At 48.4% G+C, this 23,929-nt stretch overlaps 3 protein-coding genes across 5 annotated transcripts in view; 1 reads left to right on the forward strand and 2 right to left on the reverse strand.

Annotated features, from left to right (window-relative positions):
• Nucleotides 1–3,663: 3,663 nt before the first annotated feature.
• On the reverse strand, nucleotides 3,664–13,266 carry cpdp (CPD photolyase). The gene is made up of 10 exons (XM_054734928.2): nucleotides 13,023–13,266; nucleotides 12,610–12,905; nucleotides 10,222–10,370; nucleotides 7,948–8,130; nucleotides 7,669–7,827; nucleotides 7,393–7,591; nucleotides 7,099–7,251; nucleotides 6,845–6,966; nucleotides 4,148–4,307; nucleotides 3,664–4,059 (listed from the first exon to the last, which is right to left on the reverse strand). The coding sequence occupies exons 1-10, from the start codon at nucleotides 13,073–13,075 to the stop codon at nucleotides 3,911–3,913; spliced, it is 1,623 nt and encodes a 540-aa protein (XP_054590903.1). The 5' UTR covers nucleotides 13,076–13,266; the 3' UTR covers nucleotides 3,664–3,910.
• Nucleotides 13,267–15,457: 2,191 nt separating this feature from the next.
• LOC107395072 (UAP56-interacting factor) lies at nucleotides 15,458–17,763 on the forward strand. 2 transcript variants are annotated; one of them, XM_070541800.1, is made up of 9 exons: nucleotides 15,458–15,626; nucleotides 15,720–15,818; nucleotides 15,892–16,043; nucleotides 16,548–16,657; nucleotides 16,720–16,819; nucleotides 16,888–16,943; nucleotides 17,027–17,101; nucleotides 17,192–17,318; nucleotides 17,399–17,763. In XM_070541800.1, the coding sequence occupies exons 1-9, from the start codon at nucleotides 15,590–15,592 to the stop codon at nucleotides 17,498–17,500; spliced, it is 858 nt and encodes a 285-aa protein (XP_070397901.1). In that variant the 5' UTR covers nucleotides 15,458–15,589; the 3' UTR covers nucleotides 17,501–17,763. The 2 variants fall into 2 exon arrangements, with proteins under 2 accessions (XP_070397901.1, XP_015829837.1); XM_015974351.3 differs by having other exon boundaries at nucleotides 16,747–16,819.
• A 2,828-nt stretch (nucleotides 17,764–20,591) lies between these two features.
• The window catches only part of LOC107395073 (TSC22 domain family protein 2), a 38,290-nt gene continuing 34,952 nt past the window's right edge, over nucleotides 20,592–23,929 (reverse strand). For both annotated transcript variants that reach the window (XM_015974353.3, XM_054734927.2), the window contains 2 exons: nucleotides 21,185–21,236; nucleotides 20,592–20,978 (listed from right to left, as the gene is read on the reverse strand). In XM_015974353.3, coding sequence (XP_015829839.1) covers nucleotides 20,673–20,978; nucleotides 21,185–21,236 — 358 coding nt within the window. In that variant the 3' untranslated portion in view covers nucleotides 20,592–20,672. The remainder of the gene's footprint in view (nucleotides 20,979–21,184; nucleotides 21,237–23,929) is intronic.

Below are 23,929 nucleotides of genomic sequence, written 5' to 3' on the forward strand. Positions count from 1 at the left end.
TTCATGCTAATGGTCCGACGTTATGAGGAGGGGTTCCGGTCCCTCCATAGCACTGAGTCAGCTCATCTTCGTGTTTTTAATGACATTTTATTAACCCTTGACTCTGGTTCTAATGTATTGCTGGTTTTGTTGGATCTTTCTGCTGCTTTCGACACGGTTGATCAGTTATTCTGCTGACTCGGCTGGTCAGCATCCAGGGGACTGCCTTAGATTGGTGTAGGTCCTACTTCTGTGACCGCAGCTTTAATGTTATGATGGGTAGTGCTGCCTCCCCCTCTGCAGCTTTGACCTGTGGTGTACCTCAGGGATCTATTCTTGGACCCCTTTTATTTAATTTATATATTTTGACCCTGGGTGACATTTTTAAAAAACACCACATTGATTACCATTTATATGCAGACGATTGCCAATTATATGCCTCTGTGAAGCCTAATGACTCCTTACAGCCCCTTGTTGAATGCTTTAATGATGTGGAGCTGGCTGTCAGAAAACTTTCTTTTGCTGAATGACGCCAAGACAGAGGCTTTCATTTTCAGGCCTAAGACTTCTCAAAGCCCCCAAATGACCCTTCCTTTTATCACAAGTGGGTTGAAAACCCGTGTCACAAACTTAGGGGTTATGATGGATGCTAAACTAAAAATGGACATTCATGTCAACCAGGTAGTTAAGCCCTGTTTTTACCACCCGAGGCATCTCTCTAAAGTTAAGCCCATTTTAAAAAGGCGTCATCTCCATTCAGCTGTCCATGCCTTCATTACCTCCCGTCTCGACTACTCCAATTCAGTACTATATGGCATCTCCTCCTCCACTCTCGCTCACCTTCAGCTAGTGCAGAACTTAGCAGCTCGATTCTTGACTGGCACCAGGCAGGGCCAGATTAACACTTTGTTGTACCCTGGGCAACAATATTAAAGGGCCCCATCATCACAACCCAAGGATCACCATAATATGGTCACATACAGAATATTTTACTGTAATATGCAGTAAATATACTCAATACTTGAATGGCTGACATCACGTAACCCGCTCAGAGTAACCTTTGACCCACCTCGTGTGGACTGACCAATGAGGAGAGGGTCTTAACTTGAGGCCCTCTCTTCATTGCATGAGGCTGACTCTCAACTGACGTTCAAAGTCGTAGGCAGCGAAGCGTCTCTGTGCAGTGCAAAAGCCCGGGTGGACAGTTTGTTTAATACAGGGTGATCATATTTCCATTTCCAAACAAGAGGACAGGGGATCTGTGCCTATGACGTCACACTATGGCAACGCCACACAAACCATGTTGGGACCCATTTTTTTGTAAGAACTAAATTAATATCAGATTCTGCCAATAAAAGGGCTCAAAAACAATTCATATGTAAATATTTAGCATATTTATTGCAAAATCTCATTTTTCTGCTTTAGTGCTGCAACAAGGTTTTATTAATAATAAATTATTATACCTTTTGTTTTACTTCAGCATCGGTAAGCTTCCTGTGCACAGATTATTAAGGATGCTTGTTTCAGCTGTGAGATTAGACGATAGGATCAATGAAAAAATAAGTTGTCACACACTCCATGGAAACTTGCCAGAATGTCTTGAAACGGCCCTGGGTGTGTGACTGAGTGATGAAGGTGATTTGAATTGTATCAGATGTATAAATATTACATGTGTGTAACTTATAGTTTTATACAGGTAAAAACGTGTAGTGGAGATAAATCTACCTACATTTTACTTTTCAACACTTTGTTTTGTTTTCTTGTTTTTATTGAACTATTTTCCTGTCCTGTCTGTCTCTCATCTTCCTGCATCTCCTCTAAACTCTCCAGAAAAACTGCTGCCTGGATTCTTACTTTTTCACCTCATCAGTTACTTCTGAGCAGATCAAAGGGATCTCCTGACCGTAGCGGAGAGCGTGTTTCGATGCTGCGTCAGTGAGGTGACATCACCGCAGCACAGGTGATGAGCTCCGCAGTAGCAGAGCGCTTCAGGCACAGATAAGACAGAAAGTAGAGAACATGTGCGGACGTGAACGATCGTGTGCTAATTATAGTTTTTTGGTTGCGCCACTTTGAGAATGGACCGTGCGCTGGACGCAGCAGCCTGGAGCGCTGCGCACCAACGATCAGCGCTGTGCCGCTCTCTGCTCAAGAGTCCATAAATGAAGTAATATAGGTAGAAACTTTTTTCCGGCTCCCCTGGATGTGTAGGATATCCAGCTCCCCCATAATTCGATCCCTGCTCCTGGATGAAAAACCGGACATTTTCATCAATACAAGAACCCCCTGGACGCCCGGGCAGAGAGTGAAAAGCGGAAATGTCCGGGGAAAACAGGACGTACAGTCACCCCAGTTTAATATAAAGCGGGAGATTACAGATACAGTATTTTGCTTGTGCCCTTGCTGCTCTGGGCCTTTTAAGAGTTTGTGGGCCCCTGGGCAATTGCCCAGTTGCCCATATGGTTAATCCGGCCTTGGCACCAGGCACCGGTTTTAGCAAATCTCCACTGGCTCCCCATCCATCTCCGGATAGAGTTAAAGATCCTGGTTTTTGTGTTTAAATCCCTCAATAACTTTGCACCTGGCTACTTGTCTGAGCTCATTCACCCTTATGTTCCTACGAGATCCCTCCGATCAGCCGACCAGCACCTCCTCCATGTCCCTAGCTCCCGCTGTAAGTCCCGCGGGGAGCGCGCCTTTACAGTTTGTGCACCGAAGCTCTGGAACCACGTGTCCCTCCTGATCAGACTGTTTTCCTCTCTTTAGTCTCGTTTAAAAACTCACTTTTATTCTTTGGCTTTTTATTCAGTCCAACTTATTCTTTCTCCTTTTCTTTATGATTTGAATTACTCGATTTTAATGGATTTAGTTTTTATTTTTGTTTTTGTTCAGCACTTTGGTCGGCTCTCATGCCGTGTTTAAATAAACTTGGTATGGGGGTTCTTGTGGGTTTAAAACATCAGAAAATATATTAAAAAAAATACTGAAGCCTGAGTCATGCTTCGGTCAGCTCCAAAAGGGACACACACGCACAGACGGAGACATTTTGCCCTCATACTTGTCTCCTGGAGTGTTGCAAAGCAATTCCCCGCCAGGACAGCAGAGGGCGTAGCGCTGTTCTGTGGTATCCTGTCACGTATCGGTCCAAGATCGTGTGTTTTTATTGTTTTTGTATATGAGACTTTTTAACACGGACATATTTGTCTCTCATCCTCCTCCACCTCTTCATGCGCTCGCCACCTCTAAACCCACGTTTCCTGTAATTTCCGTCCACAAATAAAACGCTTGCGGTGCATCTTTTCACTCCTCCAGTCACGGGGGAATTAAACATTCATATTTTAGAGTTTTTTCGCGAGGTATTCTTCAAGCTGCTCCGTGTCTGCCGCTAGTTATCCTCGGCTCTCTTTATGTTTTTGAGGGCGCAACGGCGGCGGTGTAGACGACAGCGGCGTCCTGACCAATCACAAGCTTGCATTCTCAGTTTCAACGGACGTTTAGTAAAGAGAGCTCGACTCCGTCCGTCCTTGCGGAGCTCTCCAGCAGGCCCGCAAGGACGGATAATGGCGTCACGTGTCTCCGCACTGACGCAGACGCAGAAGCATGACTCAGGCTTTGGGGCTCTTTCTTCCTTCGGAGGGAGGGAGGTCTGTCGGTCTGTGACAATAAAAAGGCCAGACTCGTACATTATTTATTCAATTAAAGATGAATTTATTCCCCAAATATAAAGATGTAGCAAAATAATGACGGACGTAAAAGGCCGCATCAAAACAAAGTGGGAAAGTTTTTCTCACAAGATTAAATTCATATCAAAGAACACAAACCTGTTAACGAGTGTAGGTTTACCAGCAAACTCACGAGTAACAAAACCATCCCATCAGAAACACAGTAGGAGGTTCCATGAGGTCTTCAGGCATTGAGGTCTTCCCATGCTTCAGGGCTTCTTGGGGCAGAACTTTCTCTCAAACTGGGCAACATCAAACTTCCGAAGGCAGCCTTTGTAGTTCATGTAGCGGATTTTCCCAAAGACGGGTCTCTCTGACCAGCCCTGGTCATGGATCCCACAGATGGACCACATACAGCCTACACAACAAACATACACACACAACCCAAAGGTAAGTGCCCTCTCAGCCAGGCACACCTGTGTTTAGGTGAAGGCCGGTGTCCTCACCAACGAAGCCGTTGGGGTCTTGTCCGTCCAGCTCATAGCGGTCGTTCAGGTACAGGGCGATGGACAGCGCCTCCTCTGGGGAACTGGTCCACTCCAGAATCTTCTTGGCCCAGTACATCCTCATGAAGCCATGCATCTTCCCATCTCGCACCATTTGGTACTGATGGAAGAGTGGAGAGGAGGAAGGGGGATTAGAGCCTTTTTAGTTTTCTTCATCTTGAATGTTTTGATTTGAATCTAACGTGTTTTACATAAGCAACTGAGCAATTTAAATGTTACATTTAGGTCAGTAAGCACGGTTAGATCCAGACTGGATCTAACCGTGCTTACTGACCTAAATGTTACATTTAGGTCAGTAAGCACGGTTAGATCCAGTCTGGATGGTAATCCTATCGCGAGTGCTCGGACGGGTACTCAGGTGGATCTAAAGTAAAACCACACCGTGTGTTTTTGGGCTGTTGCACCGGACTGCTCATGTCACACCGTGAGAACTTCAGAAAGGTAGCACACTGTTTGATCCAAGATCTCAGTGAACCAAGCTGTGTGACATATAGCTCTAGCGGGGTATACTGATGCCATGAGTGCACCCCCCCGAAAAGCATATCTCACCAAAAGCTGCTTTCACATCAGGGCCACTCCACTCCGCCCAGGTACGGTATACAGTGTTCATATCTGGGTAGGCTTTCTTTTCTGTGCTCAAAAGGTCTTTTTGCAGCCCTATAATCAAGGCAGTCTGCTTTGGGCTGAACTGACCCAACACACCCACTACCGACTGATTGGCCAGCTCAAATTCACACCTACCACTAGCGGGAGCCTCCGACTGGCAGGTACATTCAGCCAGCGAGGGCTTCCCCCATGCGTGATTCATTATCATTCTGGATACTGAGGAGTAAACATCTCCTCCGACTGAAGCCGTCTCTCTCTCACTGAGACATGCTGTGAGGAGCACACACACAGGGAGAGAGAGAGAGACGGTGCTACCGAGGCTTGAGCTGCCCTGCAGGAGGACAGACAGCAGTCTGGATTAGCGATGGGTACCGAATTTGGTACTTTTTAAGGTACCGACCGAATTCCATAGTACCGACTGAGCACCGATTCACGTCATTTGAAACGGTGCCTCGTTTCGGTACCCGTCCTTCATAACGAGAAGTTGCCTAGACAGCTGTGCATGCGCAAGAGCGTTATGTCGTCGGTCGCTGCGAGCCAGTTGTAAACAGAGCAGCATGGTAGAAAGAACGCACGCTAACGCTTGGGTCCACTTCACTAAATGTGATGGGTAACTGGGTGATGATGAAACCAGCAACAACGATCTAAGTGAGACATCCTCATCTTAATCTGCTCCGGTAGGTAAATAAAATGTTTAAGATAACGTTAGCTTGATATGTTAGCTTCCATTCCGCTAATGGTGCGTTCGCTTTCTCCTCGGAACTCTGAATTTCCGACTAGAAGAACATGAACGCGCTCTAAAGTTTGGCTTCACTTTACTAAATGCGACGGGTGATTGGGTGAAGATGAAACCAGCGACAACGATCTAAGTGTGAGGCATCATCGTTTTAATCTGCTCCAGCAGCTAAATAAACTGTTTAAGATAACGTTAGCTTGATATGTTAGCTTCCATTGCCACTGTTGTTGTCAGCTAATGGTGCGTTCGCTTTCTCCTCGGAAATTCTAACTTCCCAGTAGGAAAAATCAAATGAAAAAGGACGGCAAAAGGAATGAAGATACACAGTAAATTTAGTTCACAGTAAAGATGTTTGCTTCAGTTTAATTATCAGCTTATAAAACTACAAGGACCATGTTAAAATACAAACAATTGTATGTTATTTATCGTGATATTTATCAAATATGGTTATATATTGAGAAAAATATATATTTAATTATTAAAGAGAATTAAAATATTAAACACCCAAAAGTATCTAAAATTGGTACCATTAAGTACCGGTATCGATTCCTAGGTACCGGGAATTAGTACCGAATCGATTCAAATGTCAAAGGTACCCATCTGGATGCAATATCAGAGTCAGAGTCCCCAAAAGCAACACTGCTCATGGCCGCCTTTGTTAAATTCAAACTTCTCCGTGCGTCTTTTGCCCCGCCCATTAGCTCGGAGATTTCCATGTTCATGAGAAGTGTGTGTGAACAAAACCTACCGGTGCAGAACCTGGACCGATGCCACCCAGCCCAGACCGGACTGGGTCAGATGTGGAAGTGGCACAAAAGCCGACAGCTAACCAAAACAACAATGCTGAAAGACAAGAACGTGCTCTAGGATGGCCAAAAACTCAGAGCTGTCCAGGCTTTATGGTGGATCGGAAACTATAGGAGTTCAAAACGTCAAGCTGTGAGTCTTTTACCACAATAATTACGTGTTTTTATCCACTTTGGCTAAATTTACTGTTGACAAAGTAGTGTGGTTACCTGGATTAACCCTCCCATGGTCCTAATGGGGGTGACCCCACGAGGGAAGTTGACCATTGAGCAGGATTGATGGTTTATCCCTTGGGTCCATGTGGCAGGGGTGAGGAGTGAGCACCACCTCACCCCTGCCACGTGGACCTCAAGGGATAAACCATCAATCCTGCTCAATGGTCAACTTTCCTCGTGGGGTCACCCGTGAAGACAGTGGGAGGGCTAACACGACACTGGTGCTCATTGTTTGGAGGATCGAAGAACTGAAAACAGAGCGGAGCGTTATACCTGAGCAGCGTTCCACAGCTTGTCGTGGGTCTGGGCCTGCTCCAGCTGCTCCCGTGTGTACAGATACTCCCTCTTGTCTTTGGCATGGTCGTTCAACGTTTTCTGAGCCCACTCGTAAGCGCCTGAGAAGCACACACATGTAACAACACTAGAGGATCCAAAAATACAACTTCAGTATTTTTTATGTAGATGGTTTCAACAAACTGAGAAGAGCTGTGAGACATCAGATAGCGTTCAAGGACGTTCCCACTGACCCTTCACGCTGTCGTAGTTCTCGTTGTAGAAGCAGAAGTTGTCCGTCAGCTCCCTGCGCACCACAAGTTCCTCAATGAAGGAGGCTACAGACTCAGTGGCGTTCTTCCCACAGCGCCGGACCTGCAGCGCCACACGCTGAGCGGAGAGGTGGCCTGCTCAGACAAAAACACACGGGGGGGGGGGGGGGGGGGGGGGGGGTTGTGGGAAGAACGGAGATCAAGGATCAAGTGATGGAGGATGAAAATGAAGCTTCCCAGAAGCTGCGCAGACATGGTTACAGCGGTCAGACAAACCGAAGCGGATCCACGGGGACAGCTGGCTGAGGGCAGCGGCGTTTGGGTCGTTACGGTGGGTGTTGAACAGTTTAAGGCGAACATCGATGAAGGACTCCAGCATGGCCATTCCTGCGGCTGTGCCCGGTTTGGCCCACTGTGGCTCCTCCACGCTCCTGTCCACATCCAGAGAGGCCAGGGCTTCGTCCCAGTCTACGGGCTGAGGGGTGGACAGCGTCAGCTTCATTAGAACAACCTCAACTACCACAAATCATCTTCTCCCTCCCCGGGACGTACCTTGGCGGTCCTCACAGCGGTGTGAGGGTGCTTCTCCACAGCAGGAAAATCGGTCAGGAACTCTGGAAGCCTACTGGTAATCTTTCCTCTGATGGTCCTGGCAGCATATTCCAGTTTTGGTGATGCTTCCCAGCAGGGAACAACGTTATGAGCATCAACCTGTGTGGGAAACGAGATCCAAAGGATGCCTCAAACCCAGAGAAACAAAAAACCCGATTTCACGCCATCAGCCTGTGACCGAAGGTGTAGGAGTGACATCACCAATAAGGAGCTCCACACCTGCATGAGGGGGACGTCTTTTTTAAGTTTCTTCTGAACGTCTTTCAGCAACTGCAGATGTTCCCTGAGGGGGGAGAAGTCCGTCACCACTGCTCCAAAATCCCGATCAGACACGAAGGCCGGCAGCAGGTCTCCTGCTGCGCCATGCAGCAGGTGGAACTGGATGTTCAGCTGTTTGCATTCCTGTTGGATGGAGACAGGAACCTTTAAGTTTGTCTTCTGGTGATGGATAAACGTGCTCCCCAGGCTGTGGCTTCGCACGAGACAGGTTCATCTGATTAAACACCGGTCAGCTCTCTTGGGAGAACTCTTGCTAGCATCCTTATGGGAGCTTGAAAGAAGTCTCTCACGTGGAGACGTGAGAGAACACGAACGGACCACTTCCTCGTCACGTTCAAGAGACAGCGTTGAGGTGTGCTGCAGGAGTGGCAGAGAAGTTCACAGTGCAGGTGGGACTGCATCAAGGACCGGCTCAAAGCACCTTCTTGTTTACTTTGGTGACGAACAGACCGACGGATGACGTTAAACCGGACTCTCCGCGGAACACGATGTTTGCAGATGACACAGCGATCCACAGTGAAGGCAGGATGCAGGTAGAGGAGAAGCTAGAGAGGTGGACATTTGGACCGTTGGGAGACGAATGAAGATTTAGTCACAGCCAGGCAGAAGACGTGTGTGTAAATGAGAGGGACACAAGTGGAATGGTGATGTTCAGGGAGTAGAAATAAAAACACTAGAGGACGTGAAGAACGTAGGGTCTGCGGTCCAAAGCTGCCGCGAGGGTGGAACTGAGGTGAAGCGTGGGAAGCAGGATGGGATGGGTGGAGAAAAGTGTCCGGTGTGAAGTGTGATAAAAGGGCTTCTGCAGGAATGAAAGGGAAGATGTAGAAGACAGCAGTGGGAGCAGCCATGTTGTCTGGTTTTGAGACGGTGTCCATGACGAGAAGACGGGAGCCAGAGCCGGAGGCTGCTGAGCTCAAGAGCTAGGTTCTCGTTTGCTGCCATGAGGATGAAGTGGATCAGGGATGAGTCCATCAGAGGGACAGCTCATGTTAGATGTTAGGGAAATGAAGTCAGAGAGGCCCGACTGAGATGGTTTATGTCCAGAGGAGAGACCACAGGTGTGTTTCTATTGCCGGAGCTTCAGGGTAAATTAGGGCCGTGCGACCTATCGATATGAGATCGTTAAGGATTATAAAGTGATGACGATCTATTAAAGCGGAGAGATCGTATCCCCTGTGCCATTTTTTCTGGACGCGCCCACGGGACCACGTTTTTTTCTCAGCCGAGTCACGCTATTAGCTAGTCTGCTTCTCTCGGCAGGACAGACACACCGATGAACCAATCAGAGCAAGTTTAGGCAGCGTGTTGGTTTCTTTAGCCGGGGTGCTTGGTAGAGCTGAGGTTAACCCCCCCTCACGGCAGCGAAACGGCCCGCGAATGTACACAGAAACAACATCACAAGATCACAAAATCACTCGAGACTTCAAAGGTCCGTTTGTCATCCGTCATTCGACCAAAATGGAGATCCCGTTTGATATCACTGATGTCATAAACTATGTTGTTCCTCTCCACTGACAGCATTAGAGCCATGAAAAACACACCGCTGCACTTCTGGGACGATACTGGGAGTAAGTAAGCCGTTAGGTCACACGTATTGACACAATCTACATAAATCTAAAATGGCATTGCTGCAATAATCTCTCATTTTGAAAATTGCCAGAGGTTTTACACTGAAACCGAATGGGATTTCCTGCCTAGCCCTTTGTTAACTGCAGAAATTGGCGAGTCCCAAAAGCGGGGTGGCAAATATAGAACCTGATCCCATCTTTAGCGGCGCAATTTCATATTTGTGATCTTGTTCTGAATGCAGGAACCAGGTCCGCCATGTGATGATGTATTCTGTAGCTTGTGTGACACGCCATGCTCTCCAGCCTGAACATGAAGTCATTAACTGAAAAAGATCAATGAAAACCGGTCCACCTGTTCAGGTGAAACCAGGAGAGACAAAATCCAGAACAGCGAGTTTTAAAACTAAATCCTAAATTTGACATGAAGCTGAAAAATGAAGGAAATACCTAGTGTCTGTGTGATAACTTCTTCCTAATGGTTATGAGCTCACCAACGTTGACCCCTCCTGTTCGCGCCCAAAAGACATTCACGCAAGGAAAATCCTCTTGGTGGTCATCAAAGCAAAATATAAACAGATGAAGGCTTTTTTAGCTAAATGAAGTGAAATGAGAGCAGCTTACAGGGCATTTTAAATTTAAATACCTTTGCAACTTCCTCTAGACCCTTGAGCAGGAAGCTGTAATGTCTCAGAGTGGACAGCGGGGACTTTGGGACCACCAGGCAGAAGCAGACATGAAGAGGGAGGTTCTCCTGCGCAGCCAGCTGCTGGGCATGGATCAGAGCCCAGTTATCTGCAGACAACATGGACAGCGATGACTACATACAGGTCCTTCTCAAAAATTAGCATATTGTGATAAAGTTCATTATTTTCTGTAATGTACTGATAAACATTAGACTTTCATATATATTAGATTCATTACACACAACTGAAGTAGTTCAATCCTTTTATTGTTTCTAATATTGATGATTTTGGCGTACAGCTCATGAAAACACAAAATTGTAGTGATGTGTCGGTCGTGAACGAACCGGCTCTAAGAGCCGGCTCTTTGAAGTGAACGACGAGAGCCGGCTCGTCATTGGGAGCCGTCCCCTCCCCTCCCCTCTTGCTTTGGTGAAAGCTACAGGCGATTGGTCAACATGTGTAACTGCGTGTCCAGACTGTCCACACACAGAGCAGTAGGGGCGGGGAAGAGGGAGGATCAGACTCAGACACACAGCAGAGCGAGACGAGAGGGAACGAGGAGGAGGGAAAAGGCGAGCGAGAGAGAGGAGAGTGCGACGAAGACGGTGAGAAAATGAACGCCAGCAGTCGGAAAGTGGAGATTTCTTAAATTGTTCAGTTATTAAATCCATAGAAATGATAAATATTTGATATATTGCATTTTTTATATTAGTAAATCATTTTACATATAGTTTAGCATTATTTTGGTTATAAATGTACTCTACGCAACAGAAAATCTGAGGAGCCACTTGGGAGCCGAAAGAGCCGGCTCTTTTTGGTGAGCTGCGCCAAAAGAACCGGCTCTCTAAAAATAACCGGAATTCCCATCACTACAAAATTCCTATCTCAAAAAATTAGCATATCATGAAAAGGTTCTCTAAACGAGCTATTAACCTAATCATCTGAATCAACTAATTAACTCTAAACACCTGCAAAGGATTCACGAGGCTTTTAAAAACTCCCAGCCTGGTTCATTACTCAAAACCGCAATCATGGGTTAGACTGCCAACCTGACTGCTGTCCAGAAGGCCATCATTGACACCCTCAAGAAAGAGGCTAAGACACAGAAAGACATTTCTGAATGAATAGGCTGTTCCCAGAGTGCTGTATCAAGGCACCTCAGTGGGAAGTCTGTGGGAAGGAAAAAGTGTGGCAGAAGACGCTGCACATCGAGAAGAGGTGACCGGACCCTGAGGAAGATTGTGGAGAAGGACCGATTCCAGACCTTGGGGGACCTGCGGAAGCAGTGGACTGAGTCTGGAGTAGAAACATCCAGAGCCAGCGTGTACAGGCGTGTGCAGGAAATGGGCTACAGGTGCCGCATTCCCCAGGTCAAGCCACTTTTGAACCAGAAACAGCGGCAGAAGCGCCTGACCTGGGCTACAGAGAAGCAGCACTGGGCTGTTGCTCAGTGGTCCAAAGTACATTTTTCGGAGGAAAGCAAATTTTGCACGTCATTCAGAAATCAAGGTGCCAGAGTCTGGAGGAAGACTGGGCAGAGGGACATGCCAACATGCCTGAAGTCCAGTGTCAAGTACCCACAGTCAGTGATGGTCTGGGTGCCGTGTCAGCTGCTGGTGTTGGTCCACTGTGTTTTATCAAGGGCAGGGTCAATGCAGCTAGCTATCAGGAGATTTTGGAGCACTTCATGCTTCCATCTGCTGAAAAGCTTTATGGAGATGAAGATTTCATTTTTCAGCACGACCTGGCACCTGCTCACAGTGCCAACACCACTGGTAAATGGTTTTCTGACCATGGTATTACTGTGCTCAACTGGCCTGCCAACTCTCCTGACCTGAACCCCGTAGAGAACCTGTGGGATATTGTGAAGAGAACGTTGAGAGACGCAAGACCCAACACTCTGGATGAGCTTAAGGCCGCTATCGAAGCATCCTGGCCCTCCAGAACACCTCAGCAGTGCCACAGGCTGGTTGCCTCCATGCCACGCCACATTGAAGCAGTCATTTCTGCAGAAGGATTCCCGACCAAGTACTGAGTGCATAACTGAACATAATTATTTGAAGGTTGACTGTTTTTGTATTAAAAACACTTTTATTTTATTGGTCGGATGAAATATGCTAATTATTTGAGATAGGGATTTTGGGTTTTCATGAGCTGTACGCCACAATCATAAATGTTAGAAACAATAAAAGGCTTGAACTACTTCAGATGTGTGTAATGAATCTAATATATATGAAAGTCTAATGTTTATCAGTACATTACAGATAATAATGAACTTTATCACCATATGCTCATTTTTGGAGAAGGACCTGTATATTAGACGTAAAGGATGCTGTGGTGCATCTTACCCTGCACCCTCTGGTCTCTTAACATCCAGTAAAGTATGCCCTCAGAGCCCTGCGTGACCTTCTCGGTTTCAGAAATGAAACGCAGCCTTTTGCGGTTGAAGCTCTGGTCCTTGGCGTCCTCCCTCTGCTGCTGGACGGCCCTCAGCAGCCAGCCCGCCGGCTCCTTCCCCTCCTCTCGGTCCGGGGCGGAGGGCAGCTTCGGCCGCTTCCCGCTGGAGGACGACGCTGCCCTGCGTTTTCTGTCTGACATGGTGGCCTCAAAGGAGCTGCGAGCGGCGAGGAAGGTAAACAGGAAGCTACAGGGAAACGAAACACGAGCAGAACCCGCAACGATGAATCAAACGTCACCGACCCGCGCTAAACCCGCGTTTACACCGTCGACACGCATATATATGATGGTTTACACTGCGTACCTGGTTCGGAAACAAGCTAAACGCTTCCGGTTCAGCTGCAGTTTTAAATGCATTCAGAAGGGAGGCACACATAACCGCAGGACTTGTTACTTGAGAACTTTGGTGTTTAGGTTTTGTAACATTGTTTTTAACCTACATTTCCCACAATCCTTTTCTGCAAATCTGTAATGAGCATGCGCAGTGAGGAACGGAATCTGTAGTTCTTTCATGTAGAAACAGTTGTTATTGCTTCAGTTTGGTTAGTTGTTTAGATCCGAGTTAGGACTTGTTTACTTAGAGATTTTTAACATAAACATTAAGAAAATAATCCTACTGGATGTTGATCTTGTGTAAAACTACCTAATCGCCACCAGAGGGCGCCAGTTACCAGTGATGAGTTAGGTGTTTAGAGTTAAGACTTATTTCAGTTCACGTTTTAATACAAAATCTACATTAATGTCAATGTTTTTAAGGCGTTTTCTGTTATGCCGCCAAGTAGACGATATTTGCCCATCAGCAAGTATGCGTGAAAGCAATTAACAAGAAGCAATTTATATATATATACAAATCACTTTTTGTTAATTGCTTTCACGCATACTTGCTGATGGGCAAAGACAGGACACAAAGGACTGGATAGAGACCTTCCTCCTGACACAATGGAGAGTAAATCTGGCAATGGGGGGGGGGGGTCCCCCACTTTTTCCAAAGTCAAGTTATGACCCCGGCACTTTTCACCATCCAAAAACAGCTCTAGGACCAAGCGGAAAACAACCGTTTGTGTTGAAGCCTGTTTCCCATTCGAACATACTGTAAAGATAACCCCCCCCCCCACACACACACACACACACACACCCCTCCGTGTCCCCTGCACTTCTAAAGTGAAAATTACGTCCATGGGGTACACTGACAGACCACTACCAGCTACATGTGGCTACTTTGTAGCTCATCCCCAGCCGTGTGTTAATGGATGAATTGTAGTGTGAAGCGCTTTGGGATCCTCTGGCTTTCATTTTTTTCACGTGCGGGTCTTTGGTCTTCCATCTCATCTCATCATCTCAAGTCCTTCTTCTCCCCCCTCCTGGACCCTCTGCAGTTCGCATACAGAGCCAATAGGTCTGTAGACGACGCCATCAACCTGGCCCTCCACTTCATCCTGCAGCACCTGGACTCCCCGGGCACCTACGCTAGGATCCTGTTTGTGGACTTCAGCTCTGCGTTCAACACCATCCTCCCTGCTCTGCTCCAGGACAAGCTCTCCATGCTCAACGTACCCAACTCCACCTGCAGGTGGATCACTGACTTCCTGACGGACCGAAGGCAGTGCGTGCGGCTGGGGAAGAATGTTTCCACCATTCAGACAATTAGCACAGGATCTCCACAGGGCTGTGTACTTTCTCCTCTGCTCTTCTCCCTGTACACAAACTGCTGCAGCTCGAGCCATGACTCCGTTAAACTGATCAAGTTTGCGGACGACACCACCCTCATCGGGCTCATCTCTGACGGTGACGAGTCTGCCTACAGGAGGGAGGTGGATCGGCTGGTGTGCTGGTGCAGCAGCAACAACCTGGAGCTCAATGCTCAGAAGACAGTGGAGACGATTGTGGACTTCAGGAAAGTCACAGCCCCATCTCTCCCACTCGTCCTGACGGACACCCCCGTCACCACTGTGGACTCCTTCCGCTTCCTCGGAACCACCATCACACATGACCTTAGGTGGGAGCCATCCATCAGCTCCCTGATCAAAAAGGCCCAGCAGAGGATGTACTTCTGCGGCAGTTGAAAAAGGCCAAGCTGCCGGCCCAGATGATGGTGCAGTTTTACACGGCCATCATTGAGTCCATCCTCACCTCCTCCATCGCTGTGTGGTACGCTGGAGCCACAGTGAGGGACAAACATAGACTGCAGCGCATTGTGCGCTCCGCTGAGAAGGTGATTGGCTGCAGCCTTCCATCTCTCCAGGACCTGTACGTCTCCAGAACTCGGGGGCGTGCAGGTCGGATAGCAGCTGACCCTTCTCACCCGGGTCACAGACTTTTCGAGCCGCTCCCCTCAGGCAGGAGGTTACGGTCCATCCGGACCAGAACCTCCCGCCATAAGAACAGCTTCTTTCCATCTGCCGTTAGACTTGTGAACAGCTTATAAACACACAACCATGCTGGTCTTCTGTACTCGACATAACGTCACGTTACCGGCCATGTTACCATTATTACCATTACCTGCCTTTTTTTATAGTTGAAAGTTTTATGCTAGTTTTATTATATTTTATTCTACTTTATTCTATTTCTGAAATTTATTATTCATGTTATATGTAGCACATTAGTACCGAAACAAGTTCCTAGTTTGTGAACTGCTTGTTCACTGACAATGGCAATAAACCTTTTTCTGATTGTGATCAGTACCGCAGGAGAGGATGGGTTGTGATCCACCCTCCAGGCCAGCAGGGGGCGCTAACGCTGCATGCGTTGTTTGTCTCCCGTCCAAGGGAAGAAGCAGCAGCTCCGGAGGCGTTTCAGCTGTTGTAGCGTTAGCCGACTTCTTAGTTACACCTGCTCATAAACCAAGGTGGTTTCCCAGAAGGCCGGACGACCATGGCAGCGCCTCCCGATAAAGTGGACATGTCGCTGGGTAAGGGTTTGTGTTTAATGGCGGGTCTCGCGCCGTTAGCTGCGCTGTTGTAGCAGGCGGACTGACCCGCTGCTGCTGTGCTAACTTTGACAGATGACATCATCCGCTTGAACAAAAAAGAGAGACAGTTCAAAAGGAGACAAGCCAACACGAACCGCCGACCGTTCAAGAAAAAGGGCCAAGGAAGAGCAGGTGAGTCCCGCCGTGACAGGTAGACTCCGGCCTACGCAGCATTCGTGTGACGTCACAAACATCCTCTCACCAGGAGGAGGAGGAGCCCCTAAGTTCAGAAGCAGAGGGGTTGCTTCCCTGCCGGGGCGATGGCGGGGTCAAGGGTTAATCACGGGGCTGGCGGCCAGGAGGCCAGCTGCCCTGCTGAAGCGGACCGGGACCCTGAACAGATCAGCAGGCAGCCAGGTAACGGCTGTCTGACCGTTGTCCCTTCATCACCATCTAACCTGCTAGGTTGTTGTCTCTCACCTTGTAGCCGATCCACCCTCCAGCCCAAGTCCACGTCGGTAATGTGGGAATCAGTTCGCTGGGACAAGAACCTTGATTTCATCCTGGAACCTCGGGTAGGAATCGACAAGTGAACTAATCATACTTCAGCTATGAGGAAGCTGATCTAGAGAACCAAGATGTTGTTTCTCCAGTCGGTCTGCACTCTGACCTCGTTCAAGTCCTGGAAATTCACTGGAAGCAGCGGAAAGGAACTCCCTCCGAGAGGTGGAGCGTCCCACCCTCAGGGATGTCCATTCAGCTGCTCGAGTTGGGTCTGACCTCTAACGAGAGCATCTTCTGAGGGAGGAGGCCCGGATCTGCCTCGCCTCCGATCATCAGACATCTTCTGTGCTGTCAGAATCCAGCCACGCTTTTTATCATGTGATGACTCGACCTAATGACGAAGATCTGTTGTTACAGAAGCTGAGACCGAGGCGCTCGGAGGCTCAGAGACGGCTGTACCGGCAGCCCGATCCACTCAGAGGCCAGAACTCCACATCCACCAGGAGACCCTTCCAGCTGCGCGGACGGTGAGCGAGTCCCACTAGTTTACTTTGTGACGTCCGATCGGCTTTATTTTATTCTACAACAGGGCTGGTTTGGATTTCTGCTTTCTCAGGCCGCCGCCCCCTGTCCAGCAGACGCAGAGGGAGGCCCGCCAGGCCATGTTTCTGTTTAACAGAGGCCTCAAGGTACTTGCTGCCAGCTCAGCTGTTGCATCCTCCATCCATCAGCTGACACGCGTCACTCTCCTCCTCAGGTTCAAGCTCAGGTCCGGAGGCCAAACCCCCACGCCCCCCCGACACAAGCGAGACAGTGAGCACAGCAGGGCTTCCGTTTCAGGTGACCTCATACCTGCCTCCATCAGGAAGGTCTAAGTGTGTCTGTTTGTCCACCAGGTGGCGGACTTCAACAACCAGCGATGGAATCCTGACCGTTTCTATCGACAACCCGTCAGCCAGGACTCAGCCGGAGTGAGCGTCGGCCCGGTCCAGCACACGCAGCACGTAGAAGGTTCTGGTGGGTAGGGTGGGTTTCAGCTTGTGTGTGGATCGTGTTTACAGGCCTCCCACTGCGTGGACTCTGTACCCCCCACCCGTCAACCCAGCTCCTGTGAAAGAGGAAACGGTGGAGAAGAAGATCCCAAAAGGAGTTCCTCTTCAGTTTGACATCAACAGTGTCGGCAAACCGGTGAGAGCGGCACCTTCCAGCTGCTGCTGCTGGTGGTGGATCTGCACGGTTAACATGTGGCCTCTGACTTCCCTCCTCAGCAAACGTCCATGACCCTGAACGAGCGTTTCCGGATCCTGAAAGGTCAGCGCACTGCGGCGGCGCAGAGCGGCAAAGGCAGCAGATTTGTTACCGTGGGCTAGCGGGTGGGGCGGAGCCACCCAGCGCCGCCGTCTCACCAGACGAGTCCTACCGTTTGTTGTGTTCAGACTGTCGTGTCGTGGATATCCAGTACTGGGATCTCGTGTTTTAAGTTTGGGACTTGAAACTGTTAAAACCGTGAACACTTTCCTTCCAGACGACTGTGTTTGCTACAATAGCACGTGTGTGTGTGTGTGTGCAGCGCATTTTTCAGATGACTCGTTTTGTAATTTCTTCAAATAAATGAGTTTCTCTAACTTTGTAACCATGTTGCGTCTATGGGAGGAATCTCACGTGTTTGTAGCTGCAGCTTCACACCCCGGTCTGGATTCAGAGCCCTACAGGCTCCATGAGCAGCAACAGCTACATTTGATCTTGTAGAGCGCACACACACACGCACGCACGCATAAACACACACACACAGGCACCCATGCATGCACACATACACACACACGCATGCATGCACACATACGCACACCCATGTGTGCGTATGTGTGCATGCATGCACGCATAAACACAGACACACATGCATACACACATACACACACAGGCACCCATGCATGCACGCACGCATGCATAAACACAGACACACACAGCATGCACACATACACACACACAGGCACCCATGCATGCACACATACACACACACGCATGCATGCACACATGCACGCATAAACACAGACACACATGCATACACACATACACACACAGGCACCCATGCATGCACGCACGCATGCATAAACACAGACACACACAGCATGCACACATACACACACACAGGCACCCATGCGTGCGCACGCACACATAAACAGACACGCACACACAGGCACCCATGCATGCGCACATGCATGCATAAACACAGACACGCACACAGGCACCCATGCATGCACACACGCATAGGCACGCATGCATAAACACAGACACGCACACACAGGCACCCATGCATGCACACATACATGCATGCACACACACATGCATAAACACAGACACACACAGGCACCCATGCATGCACACAAACACCCATGCATGCACACACGCAAAAACACAGACACACACAGGCACCCATGCATGCACAAACACGCATGCATAAACACAGACACACACAGGCACCCATGCATGCGCACACATAAACAGACACGCACACACAGGCACCCATGCATGCACACACACACGCATGCATAAACACAGACACACACACAGGCACCCATGCATGCACACACGCATAAACACAGACAGGCACCCATGCATAAACACAGGCACGCACACACACAGGCACCCATGCATGCACACACACATGCATAAACACAGACACACACACAGGCACCCATGCATGCACACACGCATAAACACAGACAGGCACCCATGCATAAACACAGGCACGCACACACACAGGCACCCATGCATGCGCACACATAAACAGACACGCACACACAGGCACCCATGCATGCACACACACACACACACATGCATAAACACAGACACACACACAGGCACCCATGCATGCACACACGCATAAACACAGACAGGCACCCATGCATAAACACAGGCACCCATGCATGCACACACACATGCATAAACACAGACAGGCACCCATGCATAAACACAGGCACCCATGCATGCACACACACATGCATAAACACAGACACACACAGGCACCCATGCATGCACACACCCGTAAACACAGACACGCACACACACAGGCACCCATGCATAAACACACACACAGACCCATGCATGCACACATACACCCATGCATGCACACACCCGTAAACACAGACACGCACACACACAGGCACCCATGCATAAACACACACACCCATGCATGCACACGCACGCAAACACAGGCACCCATGCATGCACGCACGCATACAGACACACACACACACACACACACACACAGGCACCCATACATACACACACACCCATGCACGCATGCATAAACACAGACACACACACACACAGGCACCCATGCATGCACACACACGCGCACACACACACCACTGCCACATGTCTGAATCTGAATATTGCTTTTATTTAAATACATTAAAATTTGCAAAGTAACAAAACTATTGGCATATGAAATTCAAACACCATTTAATGAACAAACATGGCTCACTTCACTTTCTGCGACTAGCGTGGGTAACACCAGGTTTATCTCAACACCGCCCACCCCACCCCAGCCCACTGTACACTGTTCACAGACTGTCTAACGAGAAGAGTGCTGAATAAAAATGAGGTAAGAAAGTGGTTTGAAGATTACAGATCATGCAGAACATGCCGAACAGCAAAGTATCTCATGGAGGAGGAAGTAACAACAAAATACACGTGTGCATCTCAAAATAAACCGACTCACACAGCTTTGCATCTTTGGTTGACGTACGTTTGAAGTCATGTTAGATTTCACAGCTTCACCTTCCACCATTTACCCCCCCCCCCCCCCCCAAGGAAAAACCAATGGAGAAATAAAATTCAAATGGGCGGGGGTGTTATGGTAATACTACCTGATCTCGCCCCTTTGCTGGCTGACACGAACAGGTGCCGTCGCCCATCACAGCTCCTAATACTTTACCTCTACAGACATTTAGACCGGATCAGGCTCGAGTCGGGGATTGGCAACCGCAGCGGAATATCAGCGTTAGTGTTAGACATTTGTCAGGATTTCACGTGTTCCACACAGCGACTCCTGGGAAGTGTGGCCCATCTGTTAAAACACTGTAAAACCAGGAGAAGGGAACACCAGGCGGCCCAGAAATAAATAAAAGACTCAGACTGATGAGAGCTGGTTTAAAGGTCGCGTCAGCCTTGTGGAGCGTCGGAACCCTAACCCGCCAAGACCCCCACCTCTCCCTCTGTCGGCTAAAGGATCATCCCCCCCCCCGCCCCGCCCCGACGTCAGCAGGTCAGACTGTGAGGTTTGGTTCGGCTCTGTTCTGGTCGTGCCATCTCCTCGAGGTCAAACCAGGACAAGAACAAACACGATTCGTTCAGAGCCCCCCCCCCCCCCCCCCCCACACACACACACACACTACTCACTTCCTGGTGATTGCATTAACACAGGAAAGGCCCACAGTACACACACACCTGTGGTCAAGCTGGTGGCTAAGGACGACGTTTATTTCACAAACACGAATCAGAAGGTGGACAGCCAGGCGGTTCGTCCCACAGCAGAAGCGTTTAAGCCGAAGAGACGTCGGGTTGTTGGCCGGTGTCAAGCTCAGTCTGGAGCGGCTGGGGTTTGGGGGGTTGCTGCTGAAGCTGAGGGTGGCTGAGTCCTTGCTGCGGGGGGGTAGCTGCGGAGGGCGCGGCTGCAGTGGTGGGCTGGGTGGACAGCTGGGACAGCTGCTCGCTGTTAGCCAGAGACTTCAGCACAGCGTTCTCCCTCTCCAGCACAGAGTTCCTCTCAAACAGCTCCTTGATCTGCTCCTTTAAGACCTCCACCTCCTCCCTCACCGCGTACATCAGATGGCTTTTCACCAGGTCCTGAAGAACACGGGACAGGTGTCAGTGCACAGGGACAAGGGACAGATCTGGCTCTTAACGGTGAAGGAAAACATTTCGTTTTGTCTGATCTAAAACTTTTACACGAGACAACAAAGCAAAAGCAGGAACATCTGAGGAGGTGGAAATGTTTAACATTAGAAACGTAACCAGGTGCTTAGCTAACCCCAACCTCACGGATTACTCACCATCGCCTGTTCGATTTTGTTATCGATGGCAACGATGTTGGTTCCAGAGGCACTACAGAGACAGAGAGAGAAACGGGTTAGTTCAGGGTTCGTTATGGTTGCTACGTGGACAACCGGCGGTCAGTGTAAACCTGAGGCAAGGCACGTTTAAAGGCCGGGTCAACACAACATCATGCAGTTCAAGTCCTTCTCCACTAGAGGGCCACAGAGCGTCTAATACCAGAGACACTCAGGTCTCACCCTGCTTAGGTCCAACCCTTAACCCACAAACACCAACGAGCTGTTCTACTCTCCACCCTCCCCACAACAACAATGGAGCCGTGGAAATGCACCATTAGCACCAGTGAGATCAACGCCACCAGCACAGGACGAGAGAGCTCAGCTGTTTCAGTGGGATGCACAGAGAGGAATGGTCCTCATACCCGGTCCCTGCCCACACTCCCCTCTGATCCATCAAATAGGCCAGCAACATGCTGCAGCGTCACCCTAGCGGCCATGACGCCACATCCCTCACAGCAATCACCTTGGATGACGCGCCTTCACTTGTCATCTACAGGGAGTGCAGTTATTAGGCAAGTTGTATTTTTGAGTAATAATTTTATTATTGAACAACAACCATGTTCTCAATGAACCCAAACAACTCATTAATATCAAAGCTGAATGTTTTTGGAAGTAGTTTGTAGTTTTAGCTATTTTAGGGGGATGTCTGTGTGTGCAGGTAACTATTACTGTGCATAATTATTAGGCAACTTAACAAAAAAACATATATATACCCATTTCAATTATTTATTTTTACCAGTGAAACCAGTATAACATCTCCACATTCCCAAATCTACATTTCTGACATTCAAAAAAAAATCAGCGACCAATATAGCCACCTTTCCTTGCAAGGACACTCAAAAGCCTGCCATCCATGGACTCTGTCAGTGTTTTGATCTGTTCACCATCAACATTGCGTGCAGCAGCAACCACAGCCTCCCAGACACGGTTCAGAGAGGTGTACCGTTTTCCCTCCTTGTAAATCTCACATGTGATGATGGACCACAGGTTCTCAATGGGGTTCAGATCAGGTGAACAAGGAGGCCATGTCATTAGTTTCTCTTCTTTTATACCCTTTCTTGCCAGCCACGCTGTGGAGTACTTGGACGCGTGTGATGGAGCGTTGTCCTGCATGAACATCATGTTTTTCTTGAAGGATGCAGACTTCTTCCTGTACCACTGCTTGAAGAAGGTGTCTTCCAGAAACTGGCAGTAGGACTGGGAGTTGAGCTTGACTCCATCCTCAACCCGAAAAGGCCCCACAAGCTCATCTTTGATGATACCAGCCCAAACCAGTACTCCACCTCCACCTTGCTGGCGTCTGAGTGGGACTGGAGCTCTCTGCCCTTTACCAGTCCAGCCACGGGCCCATCCATCTGGCCCATCAAGACTCACTCTCATGTCATCAGTCCATAAAACCTTAGAAAAATCAGTCTGGAGATATTTCTTGGCCCAGTCTTGACGTTTCAGCTTGTGTGTCTTGTTCAGTGGTGGTCGTCTTTCAGCCTTTCTTACCTTGGCCATGTCTCTGAGTATTGCACACCTTGTGCTTTTGGGCACTCCAGTCATGTTGCAGCTCTGAAATACGGCCAAACTGGTGGCAGGTGGCATCTTGGCAGCTGCACGCTTGACTTTTCTCAGTTGATGGGCAGTTATTTTGCGCCTTGGTTTGTCCACACGCTTCTTGCGACCCTGTTGACTATTTTGAATGAAACGCTTGATTGTTCGATGATCACGCTTCAGAAGCTTTGCAGTTTTAAGACTGCTGCATCCCTCTGCAAGATATCTCACTGTTTTTGACCTTTCTGAGCCTGTCAAGTCCTTCTTTTGACCCATTTTGCCAAAGGAAAGGAAGTTGCCTAATAATTATGCACACCTGATATAGGGTGTTGATGTCATTAGACCACACCCCTTCTCATTACAGAGATGCACATCACCTAATATGCTTAATAGGTAGTAGGCTTTCGAGCCTACTAGGGTTGTCACGATACTAAAATTTCAAACTCGATTCGACACTATTTAAAAACACCAGTTTATTGAACAAGTTTATTCAAAAATAACATTCCTCAATTTATATTGCAAAAATTAAATGTTAAGAATTAAGTGTATAAAGTGCTTAAACCTTTCAAGTATCAGCATTTTTTAAAACGTGCATACAAAAACTGGTGAAAGTTAACACTTTAAATCATGAATTGTCTCACTATATATACACTATTTGCAGAGTGATGTTTTGCTGCTTAAACTCTGTTTAAGGTGCATTTTTGTCATAAGATGTAACGCCATATGTTTTGTTCTGTACTTTTGAACAACTCTGTTGGTCAATAAAGGGAGAAAACGAATTTCTCCACAGTAGGACAAAGGTACATCTACCGGTAATCTTAATAAAAACAGACTGGCGCACGGCAGTGACGTCATTAAAAGCGCCGGTTAGATTAGCCGCGGCTAGTCTGTTTACGCCTAGGAATCCCAGACCAGACCCGCTCCAAACAAACAGGGGAATCACGTTAATGATTCCTAACAAAACCTTTCGACATGAAGATGTTTTGGTGCAGATAATGTCTTATTTCGAGGCTGCACCATGGGTGCCCGTCCGAACCCGTTATATGGATATACGCTGACGGTGATTCGCCGATGGATCTAAATAGCCGGGGAATCCAAGTAGCACCAAAGTTGTCAGCGTGAGTAAACAAACGTACTGCATGCTAG

Source organism: Nothobranchius furzeri, chromosome 11 (genome assembly GCF_043380555.1).
Source record: "Nothobranchius furzeri strain GRZ-AD chromosome 11, NfurGRZ-RIMD1, whole genome shotgun sequence".
In the NCBI taxonomy this organism is placed as follows: Eukaryota; Metazoa; Chordata; class Actinopteri; order Cyprinodontiformes; family Nothobranchiidae; genus Nothobranchius; species Nothobranchius furzeri.

Excerpts from the sequence above, each read along its gene's own strand:
- cpdp (XM_054734928.2), bottom strand. The coding sequence starts at position 13,075 with ATGCATTTAAAACTGCAGCTGAACCGGAAGCGTTTAGCTTGTTTCCGA. Across the intron at positions 12,906-13,022 it reads TTAGCTTGTTTCCGAACCAG|CTTCCTGTTTACCTTCCTCG; the intron begins GTACGCAGTGTA and ends GTTTCCCTGTAG. Across the intron at positions 6,967-7,098 it reads GAACTACGACAGCGTGAAGG|GCGCTTACGAGTGGGCTCAG; the intron begins GTCAGTGGGAAC and ends TGTGCTTCTCAG.
- LOC107395072 (XM_070541800.1), top strand. The coding sequence starts at position 15,590 with ATGGCAGCGCCTCCCGATAAAGTGGACATGTCGCTGG. Across the intron at positions 16,658-16,719 it reads CCCTTCCAGCTGCGCGGACG|GGCTGGTTTGGATTTCTGCT; the intron begins GTGAGCGAGTCC and ends ATTCTACAACAG. Across the intron at positions 17,319-17,398 it reads TCAACAGTGTCGGCAAACCG|CAAACGTCCATGACCCTGAA; the intron begins GTGAGAGCGGCA and ends TTCCCTCCTCAG.